Genomic DNA, 20,270 nt, shown 5'->3' with positions numbered 1-20,270 from the left:
CAAAATTACCCATACATCTGTGGGTCTGTGACCATCACGGACAACACCCGGATGCCTGAACTGAGATGGTGGATCGGCAGTCCGTTGGCGTGGTGCTCGTTGAGTAGAGTATGCAGAAAGTACGGTAAGTAATTCCCGGCACTCACATGTTCAGCTTGAAAAAAGCCTGGGACAGGCTGAAACGTCCATTGGAATTGACAGTGAAATAAAAGAAGCAATTATTCATTGAACGTGTGAGTGCCGGAAACACCCGGATGCCGACCGTGTAGAATACGTTTGCTCTCCGTGATTAACATTGTGATGCATAGGAGAAGCTTTGTCATATTTTATTTTTGTTTTTCTTTTCATACATGAAAATCTCTGATGGTAAAAGCTGACACAATGCTGAAAATTTGATCGAAACACTGATAAACAATGGTTTTTACCTACTTGAAAAATGAGACATCTGAATGAGGCTTTACGCAGAAGCCACTGATTAGCCCAATGAATGAGGCTAATCCTCAAGCGAATCTGCGGCACATGAACTGCACATCTGTAGTAACACCGTCAGCCTGAGATTTCTGGCACAGATTGTCAGGTAAATCCATGATGTGTGAACGGTGTGCTTTCAAGACAGAAAAGATGACGTTGCTTCTCTGATGCCACCCATAGCAGGACTGCATGTATGTCAGTTCTTGGCCTTAGTTATATATCTGTATAACTGGTACGTTTTATTTCTTATCCAAAAACTATTGTGGGTCCAAGTAAAAGAGAAAAAAGTTTTTTGTTTTTTTTAAAAGTTAGATGTTTTAACACCAAAGAAAAACTTTGTGTTTATGTATTTCCTATGACATTTATGTAGACATGACAGCACCGCAAACTGCTTAAAGAGTAACTATACGTTAAAGTAACTTCTCAGCTGTCACATGTACAAGAGGAATAACACTATTCCTGGCCCTTATATCTCTTATATCCTGCATTTTCAAAAGTGTTGCTCTCTGCAAGATTTATCTCCTAAATTTGCAATTGACTATGAGCTGGTAGGAGGAGGCTCACTGCTATGATGTCCCCCATACACAGCAATGGTTTCCTGCTCTTTCCTTTTTTTAGCACAGAGATAGATACAGCATCAGCAGCATGGAGGGCATTATATAGTAGTCCATAGCTATGTAGACGTGAATCCAGCTCTGTGATGAGATAAGACAGGTAAGAAGGCTCTGCACGATCTTTGTGTCTCCTTTTGCCTGTTACTTCACTCAGCTCCTCACTTCTCCTCCCCTTTCCTCAGCATAGAGTATAACAGGTGGTGTAATCTGACACCTCACTGAACTGTAAGTCCATTTTGTCTGAGCAAAATATAGTTGAGCTTTTTTTTGTCTTGGTGGAGATAAGTACAGGAAGCAATAGAATAAAATTACAAATACAATGTTTAATTCCTACTTACCTATAATTAACAAATCACACTCATTTTGTCTAAGAAGCTAATTACTGTAGCACATTGAAATGGCCCCCTCCTGTCCTAGGATGGTACAGGTGCCTGTGAGCATGTGCAGTAGTAAGCCCCGCTGCTGTGACCCAGATACACCAATGGTGCCGAAGCTAAGAGGCTGCTTACATTGCTGTCAACCTTTTTTTTTCTAAACGCTGAGCTGTAGCTGTGACCTGGTGATCGCCTATATTAGGTACTGTCAAGCCTTCTGCAGGTCACATCGACATAGTTACATAGTTTATAAGGCCGAAAAAAGACAAGCGTCCATCCAGTTCAGCCTATTTCTTGTGCACTGCAGCTATTCCGCAGCGTTGATCCAGGGGAAGGCAAAAAAAAAAACATGCGGTATAGGCCAATTTACATCATTGAGGAAAAATTCACTTCCCGACACCAATCTGGCAGTCAGATTAAATCCCTGGATTAATTAAGTAAGCATAAGATGTAATTTTATTGTTCTCAAGAAAGGCGTCCAGGCCTCTCTTGAACTCATTAAGTGAGTTGGACATCACCACTTCCTTTCCCAGAGAGTTCCAGAGTCTCACGGCTCTGACCGTAAAGAATCCCCTTCTATGCTGGTGCAGGAACCTCCTTTCCTCCAGACGCATAGTGTGCCCCCTCGTCTTTGTTACCATCCTTGGTATAAACAGGTCATGGGAGAGATCTTTGTACTGCCCCCTGATGTATTTATACATGTTTATGAGGTCTCCCCTAAGCCTTCTCTTTTCCAACGTAAATAGGCCTAATTTTGACAACCTCTCTGGGTATTCTAGTCCCTCCATTCCCTTTATTACCTTAGTCGTCCTCCTTTGTACCCTCTCTAGCTCCAATATGTCTTTCCTGAGCACCGGAGCCCAGAACTGTGCACAATATTCTAAGTGCGGCCTTACCAGCGCTTTATACAGAGGAAGAACAATGTTCTCATCATATGCCCCTATTCCTCTTCTGATGCATGCCATGACTCTATTTGCCTTCGCAGCTGCTGCCTGACACTGGGCACTCCAATTTAATTTGCTATTAACCAAGACGCCCAGGTCCTTCTCCATGTCAGATTTCCCCAACGGTTTCCCATTTAATATGTATGGGTGACTGCTGTTTTTCTTTCCCATGTGCATGACCTTACATTTATCGGCATTGAACCCCATTTGCCATTTTTTGGCCCAACTCCCCAATTTATCTAAATCCTCCTGTATCTGTGCCCTATCCTCATCTGTATTAACTACTTTACAAAGTTTAGTATCATCTGCAAATATTGCTATTTTACTATGCAACCCTTCCAATAGATCATTAATAAATATATTAAATAATATAGGGCCCAAGACAGACCCTTGAGGCACCCCGCTAGTAACCCTGACACACCCTGAGCTTACTCCATTGATAACCACCCTCTGCTTTCTATCACTCAGCCAGCTATTTACCCACTTGCACACATTATCCCCCAGACCAAGCATTCTCATTTTATAGACCAACCTTTTGTGTGGTACGGTATCAAACGCTTTGGAGAAGTCAAGGTATACAACATCCACTGACTCTGCCTGGTCCAGCTGTGAGCTCACCTCCTCGTAGAAGGCCATCAGGTTTGTTTGGCAGGAGCGATCCCTCATGAATCCATGTTGATATGGAGTTAGACAGTTATTATCATTAAGATATTCTACTATAGCATCTCTAAGAAATCCTTCAAACAATTTACCCACAACAGACGTTAAGTTCAGCATTTAGAAAAAATCAAGGTTGCCAGCATTGTGAGCAGGCGCTTAGCTTCAGCACCGCTGGTATTTCTGGGTCTCAGCAATGGGGCTTACTACCCCCATGCTTCTAGGCAACTGTAGTATTACCATTCTAAGAAAGGTTTCTGTCATTGTAACAAGACTGTGCCCATTTAATGTACAGGAGTAGTTGCTTATTGAAGAAGTTTTGGAACTTGTGACCAGCTTACCAGAAGTGGTCCTGAATACAGGAATGTATTACCTTTTTGTATGCCCTTTTAACAGCGCATAGAAGAATTAGAACTGGGACACCTAGTGATAATCGTGTAATTAAGAGAGTGTGTGATCTTAGCAGATCAGAAGGTGGAATGTAAATTCATAATTATAGTCCAAAGATCAAAGATATCCTAACATGATTATTCTCTAATACAGTATGTGCAATTTTTAAAAATGTAAGGCAGTTTAAACCAAGTCAAGATGGAAATACTCCTTTTTATAAGGGTGGTCTTCAAGCACCACTCCAGCGGGTTTTTTTTTTTCACCACTGGAGTGGCGCTTTAAATGTAAGCCCCCTTCCCCCACTCATATACCCACCCTCTGGCGTCTTCACTGTTTTTCTGCGCCGCTCCGGTCTCCACTCGCCATCTTGTGATAGTAGCTTCTGACTGGCCAGAAGTCAGAAGCTACTTCACAAGCTCTAAATACAAGTCTTTGAGAGGCAGAACGAGGTTCTTACAGAATTGTATTGAAAAGTGACCTTCACACCGCTCCATGAAACACTGGAGCTGCCGGCAGGTCACTTTTCGCTGGAGACCGACGGGAACGGCAGCAAAAACAGATAAAAATGCCGGAAGGTGAATATCAGACAAGGGGCAGGGGAATTACATTCAAAGCACCACTCCAGCGGTGCAATAAAAAAAGACGCTGGAGTGGTGCTTTTAAGTTGCTTTAACTAGGTAGAAAACACAACAATAAGCAAGTTTGCAACGGACTTGCTTTGTTTATCTGCTGGCATTCTGCAGTGAGAGCTTTTATAGTGCACAGCTGGTTTCCTTGGAGCTTGGCCTCCAGACCCTGATGGAGCTTAGGCAGTACTTACTTTCCATGAGAGGTGTTAACTTTTAACACCCCAGTCTGCTCCATCCAGCCCATTGGTTTCTATACAGCAGTCTCTCTTTCCCATCTCATCACCTGAAGAGATGCGGTTATAAACCACTAGCCTGCAGCTTTCAGAGCGCTGTGTGCTTGTTCAAATGTCCGGTTATCTATGTATTAAGAGGACTTGTCTCCAGGTGAAAAGTGACTGCTTTTTTTTTGCTCTTATTTTTTTTTATTGCACTGCTCAACTGAATATGCTGTTTTTTGTTTCCTAAATCCGCCATACAGTTCGAGATATTGGCCTTTTTATCTAATGCCAATTTTGGGGGCCTTTACTAAGAGGGTGTTGCTCACAGGGTAATTATGCAGAGCAGCCTAAAGACATGCCTCCAGAGAATCCTATGAGCCTTACCACCATGGTAAAGATCATAAAAATGAGCACGAATTGAAAAAGCCCATAGTGCTGAAACCATATGGTGGATTTAAAAAAAAAAACAACTAAATACTTGGGAGCAACAGCCATAAAATAAGAGCAAAAACTGGCCACTTCAGACCTGGTGACTGTTCCTCTTCAAAGAAGTTGTCCATTACTCGGACAACCCTACGTCAATCAGCATGTTTGCCCCAAGTAAAACAACAACACTTGTGCTGGCACCAGAGGCGAGTATAATTCCAGCGGTGTCGGCGCTTCCTCTCCTAGGGCTCTCATCACATTATGTCACGTGAGCACTGCAGCCAATCAGCGCTGACTTACCTCTCCCCGGCTTCGGACGAATCAAACGTCAAGAGAAAGTGAGCGGCCAACCACAGCTCTGACTTCCTCTTCATGTCCGATTCATCCGAAGGCGGTGAGAGTGAAGCCAGCGCTGATTGGCTGCAGGGCTCACGTGACATAACTCTGTGATACAATCCCCAGGAGAGTGAGTGCTGACTTCACTGGAATGGCACCGGTGATTATAAGTGTTATTTTACTCAGGGTAAACATGCCGATTGAGACGGGGTTGTCAGGGTAGTGGATGACCACTTTAAGGGGTGAATTAACCTATGTAAAAAACAAAAAGGTTTGCTTTGTTGCACTGGGTGAGATGACCCTCATCTGATTTACTTCATACATAATATTCTGCCATTAACGTCCTTTCTTCCTGTATACTGAGAATCAAACACAGAAGTTTCATACAAGTCTTCTTGCATTTCTTATTCCTAGTCTTGTGTACGCTGTGGTCCCCCAGGACAGTTTTGAGAACCATTATGTTACATTATGGATGAAAACCAAAATGTTCTTATTGAATGTTTTTAGTTTTTATGGAAATGACGGCAAACGCAAAACAAATTGTTGCTGCCAACCGATTGAGCCCTTTCCACCCTTTTATTTCTACCATACAATTTCCTTCAAAGGTGTTTTTAGACAGAAAAATTTGCAAAAGACGCTTGGGAGGGAACATAAACCTTTTAAGGGAACTTTCCACTGTTTAATGTTTCTAGATTGAACTGCATCCTACACATTTATAATAATATAATCCAACACTCATAATGCCTGGGACTTAAGGTCAGGCTTGTGTATGCAGGCCTGAAATACTCTAAATTTGAAGACGTTTTCCCCTACAGCAGAAACAATAGGCTGAAGCTTCCTGTTTTTCTTTAGCTAATTTGTCAGCTTTACTGTGTAGACTTGGACAGCATGACCAGTAACATGTCAGTGGGGTAATGATATATGCATTTTGCTGCTGGAGAGCTAGATAAGGCAGGATAGCAACATTTTACAAACAGACAATGCTGTATTTGCCTCTCTGGTCATTCCCTGATCTTTCCAGAGACTGGAATAAGCTTTAATTACTTGATTCTTATGTACATAAACTCCCATTAGTTGCAGCTGATAAGGAGTGTACAGAAATATAAGCTGCAACCCAGTCTATACAAAAAATGCAGGAAGGGTTTCCCATATGGCCGTATTTAGAGAAGAACCTAAAATCTACACTGAAACAAAACCTATAGAGAAAAAAACCTTTCTTGTTCTTTTATGGACCTGAAGAGTCTTACAGGATCAGATTATTGATGGCCTCTCATTGGGATCAATATCGGATCCATGGGGTCAGACTCTCAGCGATCAGCTATTTTTGAGGATTGTATCATTCTTGTGTGTCCTGCAGCCCCTTCAATAAGCTCCGTCTACTTGTGTGCCTTTTTAGTAGTGGCGGTGTGTGCTGGGTATTGTAGTGATGTCCCTTTTTTAAGTGATTTTGACAACTTTGCAACTATGCTATACCCTGCACTGCCCCTATTAATAGAGAACATGCTGCTAGATGGAGTGATGTGAATAATCAAGAGGTTACAGCGGATAATGCATTGCAGATGCTTCAAAAATCACTGATGATGGCAAAACCTAGATCTGATATTGATGGTCAATCCTATTGACCAGCCACCAGTATTCTGATCCCAATTAATTAGATTAACATGAAATGCATTAGACATTCCTTTTTAAAATGTGTTTAGACTGTGCAGTCCAAGTGGTCAAATGACTGTAGGTTCTTTTTTAAAGGGAATCTGTCAGTAGGAGCAACCCTCCTGAGCCATCTAGATGGGCATGTAGGTCAGTTGAATAAAATGATCTATTGAAATCTGCAATCCGATGTCTTATTCCATAGAAATCCACATTGGTCTTAATATGTAAATGAGCTGTCAAGATCTATGGGCCGGACACAGATTTCTGAGAATTTACCTCCAGAGATTATTTTAAATGAAAGGGGGCAACATGTAAAGACTGACAGTCTGCTCTCCTTCTGACCTACATATCTCATACGGCCTCCAGAGGTTATTTTAAATTAAAGGGAGCGTTACCAGATTCTCACGGAGATCTATGTCACGCCCATAGATCTTAACAGCTCATTTACATTTCTCTGGAATAAGACATCGGATCGCAGATATCAAGGTATCACTTTATTCAACTTTCTATGACCTGCATGTTCATGTAGACGTCTTAAGAGGGTTGATTCTACTGACAGATTCCCTTTAAGACTGAGCATTTGATTGTTACATGACATGTAGTTTTGGTATTTTTGTGCTGTCTTTGGAGTACTACAGAGTAGATGCATGTAACATTTCGAAAAACGGCACTTTTTCCAGTTGCTATTCCTAGTATCACTTACGATTTTGTAGATGACATCTCTGGTTTATGTACCAGCGCTGTCGACCCCAGTCTGACATGTCTCTCACTCACGGGTGGCACTTGCTGTGTCTTCTTAAATATCGGAGTCCTTTGCACTTGTCAGCTTCTTTCGAATGTATGCAGTTTCTAGGAATTAGCATTATCTCTGGAATGTCCCTTGTGAATTAGAGATTGGAAGCTACATGACAAAATGACTCCTAATGATGCATGAATAAACTTGTTAAAGGGAACTTGTCAACAGTTTGACTTAACCTGTGCGATGTCGATGTGCAGTCGCGTGTTTCTAGAGCGTGCGGCACACTATTTAATGGAATAACATATACTGAAGGGGCCGCTCATCCATAATCGAGCCATTCATTTTCTGCCATATTATGTGGTATGGGACAGATTTTCATCATGGAAATAAGGCCGCGTTCTGCTTCCTCCCGCCTTTACTTAATCTGTCATATGCATTTTCTTATTAAAAACACAGTTTCTTACTCTTTTGCGGCAGGGACATTTTTTTTTCTTCTTCCTTTGAGGTCAATAAATATCTGTATGTTTTTGTTCTTCCATGCTGTTTCTTTAGATGAGCAGTTGTAATAAAGGGACTGTTGTATCGGAGAGCTTCACAAGTGTAATGCAGAAAAGGAACCATTTCATTATTACTTTTCTGCACCCTTAAGAATTCCAGTTGCTGGATTCATAGCTATAATACAGATGGGGATGAACAACAGGGACAATTAAAGCAGATTAGAACTAAAACAGGAAAACTATATACACTTGTTTTTTTTTTTTTTAGAAAATTAGCAATGTAAATAGCATTGTAACGTAGATTTGTTAAGTGAGTGAAATTGGTATTTTGTATTAGTGGGTTCAAATTCTTTCTAATGATAAAAACGAGCTTACTACGTAGATGGTACATAATTGTTCTTCTGCCGGTTTTGGTTGGCAAAAAATAAATCGAGTATGTGCTCTTCAGGTTTTTGTTGTGCGTGTGATTTTCCCCCCAAAAAAAGAAGAGATCCTTGGAAATCACACTGGCTAATAAACCATCCTGTAGTTTTTACAAGAAGTTTGTGTAAATTACGTTCTAAAATGAGATCCACTGCTTAAGTGCAACTACATAATTATTACTGTGCTTCATGTAATTCTTTGTAGTATAATTTAGGAATAAACCAACCGTCTCTATCATTACTGAATTAAAGGTAAGAAAAAGGTACCATTACACTGTCACCGCAGCGCTCCCTTCTACCAGATATCTGCATGCTTCATACTTGGCAATGACCCAAACTGTTAGGTGGAGCTTTGGGATTAATCCTCCACCTGGACCAAGGATCTCATTTTGAGTCTCTAAAAAGACTAGATAGTGTTGCTTTCTTGGGAGAAGGATTTATTTATTTTGTACTAGGTGCTTTTGATGTTCCTTGAGTCTGATCAATTCAGCTTCAATCAATGATTATGTATAAAGGCGAGACAATCTGGAAGCCAGACAGGCGACGGCATCCATCTAGCGCATCATCCTCCACTTCCAAAGTACTCTGAAATGAATTTTGAAAGTGTTGGGTATGTTGTGCACAAGATTACGGGGGAATACCATATTTAACCCTTGACGGCCATGTCAGTTAGGACTACCATGTTCCTTATTCTCTATCTTTGCACCTGTCAGTGCCAGCTATCTTTTGCTCTTTCTAGTGCAGAAAAGCTGTTCAGTGTATTACGGAACTTCTCAGTGTTCCTCAGCTCTACTCAAATCAATTAATGAACGTACCCCTAAGGCTGTGTTCATACACTGTGCTGCAATGTCAGTGCTTGTATCTCCACACATGCTAAAGGGTGTTATTCTAGGGTCTAATGTATGACTTAAATGCTGAAAATCTATAATCCAATATATGGGCCAGAAATTAACTTCCAAGCTTGAATAATATCAACAGATTACAGCCTCAATGTTTGGTTTAAATTTTGGGAGTTGGATTTTTTTTACATTTTATTATAATAGCAGCAATTGTTTGTCAAAATGTTCCCGAAATTAGGACAAAAACTGACCAGATTGACTCCTTCAATCAATGACACTTAGTAAAATAAGTGTATACTTTCCTTATGCAGTGGCACCATTCCACCATTCCCGGCACTGACGTGACTTGTGTCACATGCAGGCGGCAATTCATCAATATTCCGTCAGGGCGGATGTACACTCTGATCAAATAGTAAATGTCGCAACTGATGAGCAACAGCTCATTAGCTGCAACCTGTATGTGACACAACCAGGACTGTGGAGTCGGTAAGCCAAACCTCTGACTCCTCAATTTCCATGACACAGATTCTAACTCCAACTCCGACTCCCTCATACATGGCTCATGTTTAAGTGATAAATTTACCTTAGCACAGATTCATCTCAGCTAAAAGTCTAGACCCTTAGATCAGGAATAGGACAGACATTTATAGGACATTTCATAACTTTCCCAAATTCTTATGAAAAAATATTCATCACAAACTGCATTGAACTACTGTACCCAATTTATTATATATTTTAGGAGTTGGAGTCGATCCATTTTATACCGACTCCACCAAAATGGACTACGACTCCGACTCCAAAGCCCTGGACACAAGTCATGTCACTCTCCGGAAACAGCGGCACCGATAATGCTGGTACGGCACTGCTGTAGCTAGAACAGGCTTTCTCCTGTGTGAGACGAATGACATACAGCCTTATCTCACTGCAGAGCCATTACAAGTTACACTGAGATGGCACACAAGTATGATTACTGACACCTTTTAGCTCTCATCTATGGGCTGGCAGTGTGGGGGAAGAGGAGTAGTGCTGATAGAGTTTGTAATGTGACACACCTAAGCTCAGCTGTAGTTCTGCCCCCCCTCACATGGTCTGAAAGGAGATTAAAGCACAAAGGTATCAGTAATCACACTCTTGTCTATTGTGCTCCCTGCAACTTGTAATGGCTCTGTAGTGAGATCAGTCTGTCTGTCAGGAGTAACCTGTACTGAGCTATGGTGAGGGCGTTTTCTTCTTTCCTTTGAGTGTTGCTGCTTATGATTGGTCAAAATCATACAGGAGAAAGAAGAACTCTCCACAATGAAAACACTTAACGCCTACTTGGATTTAGCGAAAATTAAGTCATTAGCTACCAAATACTTTAATTACTAATATATCTGCAATGGAGATGCGAATTAAAGACAAAACAAAACAGTTTTTATTTTCTGCAGCCCCTATTACATCCGGTGTCCAGGTCAACGTGAAAAATCTGGTGAAACATCCTTTTTTAAAGAGGATCTGCCTCTTGTTCAAAAAAATTGAGTTCAATACCTTGTAAAATCCTTGTGCTCCCCTGATTCGGCTCTTCTTTTACGGTTTGCACTGTGTCACTCCATTGCAGAGATATTCACATTTGTTGTTTTGGAACTTAGTATATGAAATCTCTGCTTGGAGATCAACTGTCATGTCTTCTGAGTCTTCTGTGTGTTTTGACCGTGTGCCTTCAGCCCTCCTTCCCAGACACTGCCAGTCACAGCTTAATTTAGGAGTCCCAGATGCTGCAGAGCTGCGATTGGCAGCCTTTGGGAGTGAGGGGTGGAAGCACATGACCCCAGAGAAGACTATGAAGAAACACCCAGTTGAACGGCAAGCAGAGATTTCACATTTTACGCTTCTGTATTAAACCCGTTTGTCTTCCCTAGAGTGATGTAATGGCATTTAGTACCTTGAACACCTTGAATTATGAAGTGACCTACAATACTTGCATGTTTTATGAAAGGCTTCTATTATGTTGTACAGCTTTATGATCTACGCTGTTGTTAGTTATGTGTTTCCTATCAGAATACTGATAAGTGTAAGATTGAAAAAGAGTCCCAGATTCACAACTGACTGCTCCGACTATAAATGAGATGCACAGTTCAGCCGCCTTCTGTTTTTGCAATGTTTAATAAATTACATGCCCAATTAATTGCAATGACCCCATCAATAATTGTTGGGAGGTTATCTATGCTGCGATGATAAAACTGAAGGTTGTGCGTTACTGTGTGTATTTATCTTAACCACTGTAGTTAATGGTGCTTACTAAGACAAGTATATGCTTTGTCCAACTTTTATTATCAGAAGAACTTGAAATACAAGATATAAAAATTGCATGTACATAAATACACACAAGGTTTAGATTTTTCTTTTCTGCAGTCAGTTTTTGTGTTGAATTTTCATGTTATTAAATTGCTTTAGTTAGACAGCATGAAAATGAGCAAGTCTCCAATTTACTTACTTTTTCAATCTGCTTTCATTCTCCTGCTATAAGAGCTTTTATCTTGCGTAGTGTACTGCTTGTTCCCATGGAGCGCATCCCCAGAGCCTGGCCCACTATTTAGATCCCATTCAGCTCTCTCCAGGCCATACATTTCTATACAGCAGTTAACTGCTCACCACTCTCCCGTCCTTATCAGCTTTTGACCTGTTATAAGTTTTGTAAAATCACCAGCCCCTGGCCCCCACCATCAACAGCTTCCAGAGCAGTCCTTCTAATCGTGGCTCTCACTTTTCTGAGATTGTAATTGTTCAAATGCTCTTGTTATTTCTGTATGTTAATATATTGATAACAGTACGCTCAGGACAAACATTGATAGTGCGTTAATGTGCTGTAGTAGGACAAAGCTCTTAGATCATTGCTGTCGGGAAGTAAGGAGACAGCAGAGCTGTGAGCTGCTCAAGATAATATCCCTTTTAAGACCCCACTGACTTCAGCAATACCAGATAACTATCTAATGCCTCTCGATTCTCCACCAGTAGATAATTTTGAGAAAGCAGTTGAGCAACTGAATTACCATGTCTAATTATTTTTCTTTGAGAAAGACTTCTAGCATTGTCTTACTCCACTCTCCTTATTGAAAAAACACTTCCACATTCAGCCGACTAATCGTTTATGGGGCAGTAAAGACAAAAAGATGTTTGAGTGTTCAGCCGACCGTTATCCAAGATGTATGAGCACCTTTAATATTGACTTTTATTGTTCTTGCTGCCAATCCAAAATGGGCACAATGGTTGAATGGTTGATGCCCAACTTGGTCTTTAGGGTATATTACCCTTCAGATCAGTGTGAATCCAGCATTGGTATCTAATATATTGTAACTGCCTCCGAGACCAATACCTGGTATTTGGTTATCCTCACCTCTACATAGCATAATTGCTACAAAATGAGTTCTTTTGTTTTAGGCTGGTCTAGGAACACAAGAGACAACCACTGTAGACGCCTTGATCACCATTATCAGACGATCTAAAAGAAAAAAAACTGGATCCAGTGTAATCAAAATTTAGGTAGTGGGGTGTTTGGTCACAATGGTCTTTCGTCATGTGTGGCACATTGAAATGTACCGATATATGAGATGGGTCTTTTTTTTAGATGAATTCCACAATTTAGACTTACATGGACCTTCACCCCACTGTAGATGGTCAACACATACAGCATGTTGGCAAGTATATATGCAACCTAAGATCTCCAACCTGCTGTATATTTGCTTATCGGTGGTCGTTTAACAGGTTGTTTAGGCAAACTGACCCCACTAACCAAGTTCACAGAATGACTGTTAATGATTGTTCTGTGTGCATAGACTTGCATTGTTCTCGGCAGCACGTGACTTGTTTTACATGTTTCAAAATGATTTCACCTGACGAATGAGAGGTTGTTTTTTTTGTTTTTGTTTTTTTGGGGGGAGGGTGTGTTACTTTTTTTTTTCTTCTTGCCAGGTAGTTGGCAGTCTGGTTACAATGGCCAATTATCGAGAAACGAGCATTCTTAGGAACGTTCATTCTTGATTGTCGGCATGTGTAAATAAACCCTTATAAAATTCGTTAGTAATTTCCCCTGAAGTGTTATTGTTAATAGACCTGTAACTATAGTTCACTTCCAGCTCTGGTAATAAGGGGAAGATAAAGATGGCCTAATCTACTCAGAGCGATTATTATTATTTTTTTTTTTACCCATTTGTGCAGCTGTCTTTTGATATCATTATAAAAAAAGTGGGATTTTGTCCTGTAAGGCTGCTCCTGATGTGCAACCAAGTAGCGAGAGCACACTATGCATAAACTTTTACTAATATTTGATTTTAGACAACCACATAGTCCAGTATGGATTACTAGTCTTACATAGAGGGCACTATTGGCAATTTGCAGTGGACATGTTACGGTTCCCTTTGTAGTTCTATCAAAATCAACTGCCTTGTACTCCTTTGCTTCCATGCATCACTGCAAGAAATTTACTTTAGTCAGGGAATAGAGTACATTTATGTAGTATGGTAATTTTACAGTACTTTTCTGATTTAACATTGTGATGGATTTGTTGGGCGTGTTTAACCTGCCCCGTCCCAGCTGAGCTTCACCCACTTTTCAAGCAGTTTGTAAAATTTGGCTTGTCTAACGTTAAAACGGCAACTTGCATCTTCTTTGCAAAATTTGTAGTTTCACGTAAAGTTTGCAACATTTACAGCAATTTTACAGCAGAGAAATGCCTTTATGAATCGGCACATATGTCTTTATAGCAAGAGGAGACCAATCCTCGCAACCTGGTAGCTGATTTGCTTTGGTATCTACATTTTTATACCTACCCTGATCTGGGTCACTGGCTTACAAACCTACCGTTGTTCTCAGTTTTTACATTGTCTCCTCTTTTGTCTTCTAACAACAGATATACTGTACAAATAGCCTCTTCAGAGAAGAAGAGTACTTGAACTCTAGAGCCGCTTATTGGAAGTAGGAATACTAGATCACTATCCACCTTTTAACTAGACTTGCCACAGGACTTGGGATAAAGGCCAAACCAGACACGATTTGCAGACGCATGTTTTGGGGCTTTGCTTCTCATCAGTGCAAAGAAAGAGGTCTGAATTGGCTGGGTGAAAGGCCTCTGACAGAGGGCCTAAGAGGTGACTTCTCTCCTTGTGGAGAGTGCCATGCCATAGTGAGATAAAGCAAATCCAGAAAATATATTTAAAAATCTTTTATTTTCCTCTTGTTTTATTTTATGATGTTTTGTCTTGTCAAATATTCTACTTAATGTCCCAATTTAGAAATACCTCTTTGATTTATCGATTGTATTTTATTTATATATATATTTTTGTTACTAGATTTCCAACAGTTTTACTTTTTTATTAGCGCCCTAAATTTTTGACAGACTTAATATAGTTACCTGCAGTTCCGTCTAGTTTTTTTTTTACAACTAATACGTTGTAATCCCTTAATTTAGGGCTTGCTCTCGGAAATTTTACGAAAGGAAGAAGATCCCAAGACAGCATCTCAGTCATTACTGGTAAATCTACGGGCAATGCAGAATTTCTTACAGCTACCTGAAGCTGAGCGAGACCGAATTTACCAGGATGAAAGGGAAAGAAGTCTCAATGCAGCATCCACCATGGGTCCAGCACCTCTGATCAGCACACCACCAGCCCGTCCTCCGCAGGTAAAGGATGGAGTAACTAAATTACAACTCTGTCTTCGCCTATCAATAGTTCCCTTTAATTGTCAATATAATGGGTTTTACCCTGGGGATACTTCTTTATATTCCTGTGTTACAGTTTTTTTTGTCAATAGCGGTACTATGAAACGTTTGTCTTCCTGCTGATAACCTTTTTAATATCCGCTTGTCCTCGTTGATAAGTCCTGTGATGTGCCCCGTATTCTAGCAGCACTTCTCTCAAAGTCACTCGTCAGTAATGTCAACCATTTTTACAGCTCGTAATCGCCTGTTTATTTGCATCCTGAAAGAAGAATCAACTTCCTAAAATGTTGCTGCCTCTCCAGCTTTAGTTATCTTATTTTTCGGTCCTGTGAAATAGTTAGTGGTGGGTATTAGGACTTTGTATTTCTTTTTCATAAAGTTTTGTGAAACAAAAATGTATGTCCAGTATTGAATTATTGGTATGAGGAAAAACTGAGCTTTGGATCTGATTATCAGCAATTTTTGTTGAGTGTTTTTACCATCAGTGTGGCTTTCATATTTTTTTTTCTCTTATGCTAAAGAAAATATCTAAGCTTTTCCTACTTTTTAGCTAGTAAAAATAGCACTTCAATAACGGCATCCAAGTGCAATTTGTTTTTTTTCTACTGGGTACGTTTTAATTTGTAATTCTTTAAAAAAAAAAGGATGGTTCTCCTTTTTTTGCTTTAGGTGGACAGTCAGTCTGCAAAGAAAATGGATATATGAACATGCCTATACACTATAATGGGTATGTGTTGTATTCGTGAAAAACATGGATAAAACATGTACCTGAATAACACAGTTTTGGGTAAAGTCAAAGTCTGTAGAAATGTACCAACTCCGATTCCAGCTTTTGAAAATAATATATAAATACAATTATCACCTTTTTTAATATTGGTTAATTCATTTGTTAACTTAGATTACACAGACACAGAAATGTAGGTTGAATAAAGACCTAGGTCCATAAAGTTCAACCTTCCTTCACCAATTGTACATTTTGTCTAATTTAACTATAACCAACAATGTTTTGTGTATCGAGGAAATCATCCAGCCCTTTTTTAAATCGTTTTTCTACCCCCGTAATCAGTGCCCCCTGGTCTTTAGTATTGTCTTTGGAAGGAATAAGTCATGTGCTAGTCTTTTGTACTGACCACACATATATTTATACATGGAAATGAGATCCCCTCTGAGACGTCTTTTTTCTAAGCTAAACAAGCCCAACTTTTCCAACCTTTCATCATATGAGAGGCCTTCCATCCCATGTAATAATCTAGTTGCCGCCTTTGAACTGACTTTAACTTCCGAATATCCTTTTTAAAATGTGGAGCCCAAAACTGGATCCCATATTCTAGATGTGGCCTCACCAGTGATTTATAAAGGGGCAATATACATCCCAAAATCTTGTTTGCTTTTGCGGCTGCTGCTTGACATTGAGTACTGCTGCTCAGCTTACTTGTAACCAGAATACCCAAATCCTTCTCCTGTTCTGTATTCCCGAGTATACTCCCATTTAATGTATATGTAGCAGTAGGATTACTCCATCCTAGGTGCATTACTCTACAGTTATCTACATTAAACCTCATCTGCCAAGTGTTTGCCCATTCAGTCATCTTATCCAGATCGTTCTGCTGTATCGTAATGTCAAGATCAGATTTTAATATCCTACATAGTTTGGTGTCGTCAGCAAAGACTGACACTTTACTCTCAATCCCATCCCCAAGGTCATTAATAAAGAGGTTAAAGAGAATTGGTCCTAGCACAGATCCCTGCGGTCCCCACTGCTGACTATGTCCCATTTAGAGAATGTACCATTTATGACGACCCTTTGTTTCCTATCATTTAGCCAATTCTTTACCCATCTACATATAGTTCCCCTAAGTCCTTGCTTCTGTAGCTTCAGTATAAGGCTGTTATGTGGTACAGTATCAAATGCCTTCGCAAAGTCCAGATAAATCACATCAGCCGCATTGCTAACATCCAGATTTGCACTTACCTCCTCATAGAACCCCAACATGTTGGTTAAACACGAAATATTTTTCATGAATCCGTGCTGATTATCATTTATTATATTATTCCATGCGATTGATAGAGCAGAAGATATTTTTCTATTTTTAACGTTTCTAAACTTGTCTAAATTCCCAATGCCCCCTTTTATTAAAAAAAGCTACTGATTTTTGGCCATTTATGAAGATAACTTGAGCCTGATGTTGGCTTATCATCTACACAGCCCTGGAAAGACAGTCGTCCTACATGGGTTGTCTGGAGCTGTCCGCTTCTGCATCAGGAGGTGCGTGATGCTGAGAAGAATAGGACATGTCCCCGATCCCTGATGACTATGCGAGCATCCTGGCAGGTATCACTTGTCATCTCCCAATATGGAGGTGAGCAGCTCTGGGCAACCCTTATAAAACCTTAGTTTACCTTCGGTATTCCAATAGAAAGAATTTATTTAGTGTTCATAAATATAGATCTATTGCTTTCCTTATGGTGTACAGACCCTAAATATATATAATATCTTTAAAATACATTTTTCATTTTTGGCTTTCGCAGATCTTTAAAACACCACTCCAGTGATTTTTGTTTTTTTTATCCGTCCTGGAGTGGTGCTTTAAATCTAAGTCCCCTGCCCTCTGTCTTGTACTCGCGTTCCGGTGTCTTCCCTGTTTTTTGGCGGCACCATCTTGTGACAGTAGCTTCTGACTGGCCGGAAGTCAGAAGCTGCGTCACAATCTCTCAATGCAAGTCTATGAGAGGCAGAACGAGGCTCTCATAGAGTTGTATTGAAAAGTGACCTCCGGCTCACTCAAGAAAACACTGGAGCAGCCGGCAGGAGACTGACCAGAATGGCGACGATAGGGGAAGACACCGAAAGGTGAGTATGAGGGCAGGGGATTTGGATTTGAAGCGGTAAAATAGAAAACGGCTGGAGTGGTGCTTTAAAGTTGGCCAAACCTGGCTTATATATATGGCGGACTTTACTTTTTATAATCCACTGTTCAAACAATCTAATGTGTATGGGAGTAACTCGCAACTATCCTCAGACAGATGTGTGTGGCTCACAACTTTCTGATTTTTATTGCCACCTAAATTGGTCTAAATTTACTGCTTATTGAATATCTGCACAGACCTTTCTCTCGGGCTACACTCTTGCTTTCAATGTAGAAACGGGTTAAAGGTCTTATCCAAGATTAGAAAATGGGGTCGTCTTTCAGGGTGATGTCTAGTGTAGCATATTCTCTCCATTCATTTCAATTGATTAATTGGAGCTGCAATACCAGACATAACCTACGGACTAGAAACTAGAATGTTAGAATGGTGGCTTTTTGGTCTAAAAAAAAGTAGGTATATCTGTCCACTATCTGTTCATAAAAGTTGCAGCTCTTGGCTGTGCTATTCAAGATCAGTAAAAAATATTGCTATAAGTGATCGGAAAACTGAGTGGTTGTATAAATGCCTTACATGGGTGATTGGCATCTCTCTATAAAAATCGTTAATCAGTTTACTCTTTAGTAACCCCTATCCATCTGTTATTTGCATACTTATACATAAAGTATGCAATGTCTTGTATGTTCAGTGGAGAATATGGGAGTTTTTCCATAAATAATACCGTCTTCACATTACGTGTACTTTCCCTCAGCGGACATGGCGTGGAGTACATGGAATATCACCTGTTTGGAAAAGAAAAAAAAAATAATAATCCCTATGTTCCCAAAACAGAATTTGAGTGATTAAATGATGACTTTTAAAAGGGTTGTCCAGGACTTGGATGTTGATGACTGATCCTTAGGATAGATTAACCAGTGCACAGGGCGGACACTACTGAATATAATGCCATGTTGGTGCTACATCATGTACAGCTAATGCAATCTACTAGATGATGTGCACTCCAATAAAAACTATATTCTAAAAATATGAATTTAAAACTCTGGGATCAGTTCAAATAAATATAGATCATCACCATAGATAGTTAAACAACTAAAAGAGGCAGACCGAACAGCAAAAAGTTAAAGAGGTTGTCCATTACTTTTACATTTATGACCTATCCCTGGGATAGGTCATCAATGTCTGATCGGCTGGGGTCTGACACCCGGCACCCCCACCGATCAGCTATCGATGTCGACGGCAGCCGGCAAGAAGTACTCAGTTGCCAAGCTTCTCCGGCTACTTGTAATGGCCGCGGCTGGGTACTACACATCCGCCTCTTATTCAAATCAATAGGAGGTGGATGTGTAGTACCCTGTAGCAGCCACTACAAGCAGACAGAGCAGTTCGCCAACTGAATACTTCCTGGACCAATAGTTTAGCCGGTCGTTTGGCCAACCATTATCTCCTACCCAACTCCTCCATACACAGGAACGCTCAGCTAGACGAGTGACCCTGTGTTCTCTATAAGCGAGTCACTTCAATACATCTGAGGGCTTCTTACTCTGTAAAGAACAAAAGTACAAGTCAGACCTTTCTGTCCTCCAGCATTTGTTGGGGACAGTCGGGAGGCCCCCCATTCTTATTACTGTCGTACTAACTCGTTGCAGTGTTAGTCTGTTTATGGAGGTCCTTATAGCTGACCTCACTTTTACTCCCATAGTAATCCTACAAATAAAATACAGTGCTCTGTATACTAATGAAGCATCTAGGAGTTCGCTGTAGTATTTGTCTTACCTTAGGAGTCCGGGGGATACATTATGCGACAGGGAAATGGAAGCGAGTTTAAAGATAATAATTACATCATTGGAATCTGTGTCTCTTCTGCTCGTCTTACATTATAATAGTTCAGAACCATTTTTCACGGTGACAGATTCTCTTTTACTTAATCGGTGCACTCATGGGCTTGCCTAACACCGTTCTTATTTACGTCCTAATGGTGCGCGGCTCTTCCATTAAGTTTTTTACGGGGATACTTTTGTGCTTTAAAACAAACATACCGATCGTGGAAAATATTGCTTAGACACTTCTATCCAGATTCAAGGTACATAATAAAACCGATGAGTTCATCAAACACAAAAGCATCTTTTCTTGACATACGGCAGAGTTTACAGCTAATGATTACCAAATGTCTTCCAGGAGTAATAAATAACACGGGTTGGCGATGGTGGACAGGAGGAAGCTGCTACAGTTATACACTAATGTATTGCAAGAAAGAGAGCAAATTTCCTTATTGAAAGGGAACATGGTGTGCTAATGGCTTAGTCTACTATTAATGGACTTTAGCCTGAAGTCCACTGAAGGATCCTTTTAGAGATAAGGGGATAAAACGGACTCCGAATCTTAAAAAAAAATGTGATTCCCAATAGAACTACCGTGATTCAATAATTAGCGTTGCCTTAGGCTCCACTGAATCATAGCGTGGTGCTTCTGTACGTCTCGGCGGCTTAGAGGATTACTAATATCAT

At 40.3% G+C, this 20,270-nt stretch overlaps 1 protein-coding gene across 4 annotated transcripts in view; it reads left to right on the top strand.

The window, feature by feature from the left end:
• The window catches only part of SATB1 (SATB homeobox 1), a 185,701-nt gene that overhangs the window by 119,433 nt on the left and 45,998 nt on the right, over window positions 1-20,270 (top strand). For 3 of the 4 annotated variants that reach the window (XM_073677955.1, XM_073677956.1, XM_073677954.1), the window contains exon 8: window positions 14,650-14,862. The exons of the other annotated variant lie outside the window; for it this stretch is intronic. In XM_073677955.1, the coding sequence (XP_073534056.1) occupies window positions 14,650-14,862 (213 nt within the window). The remainder of the gene's footprint in view (window positions 1-14,649; window positions 14,863-20,270) is intronic. 4 annotated transcript variants of the gene reach the window in all.

This window comes from Phyllobates terribilis, unplaced genomic scaffold (assembly GCF_046119375.1).
Source record: "Phyllobates terribilis strain yellow unplaced genomic scaffold, ASM4611937v1 Scaffold_4__5_contigs__length_816908805, whole genome shotgun sequence".
NCBI classification, from domain to species: Eukaryota; Metazoa; Chordata; class Amphibia; order Anura; family Dendrobatidae; genus Phyllobates; species Phyllobates terribilis.
Note: the sequence above shows the minus strand (reverse complement) of the source record. Positions and strands in the feature narration are given on the sequence as shown.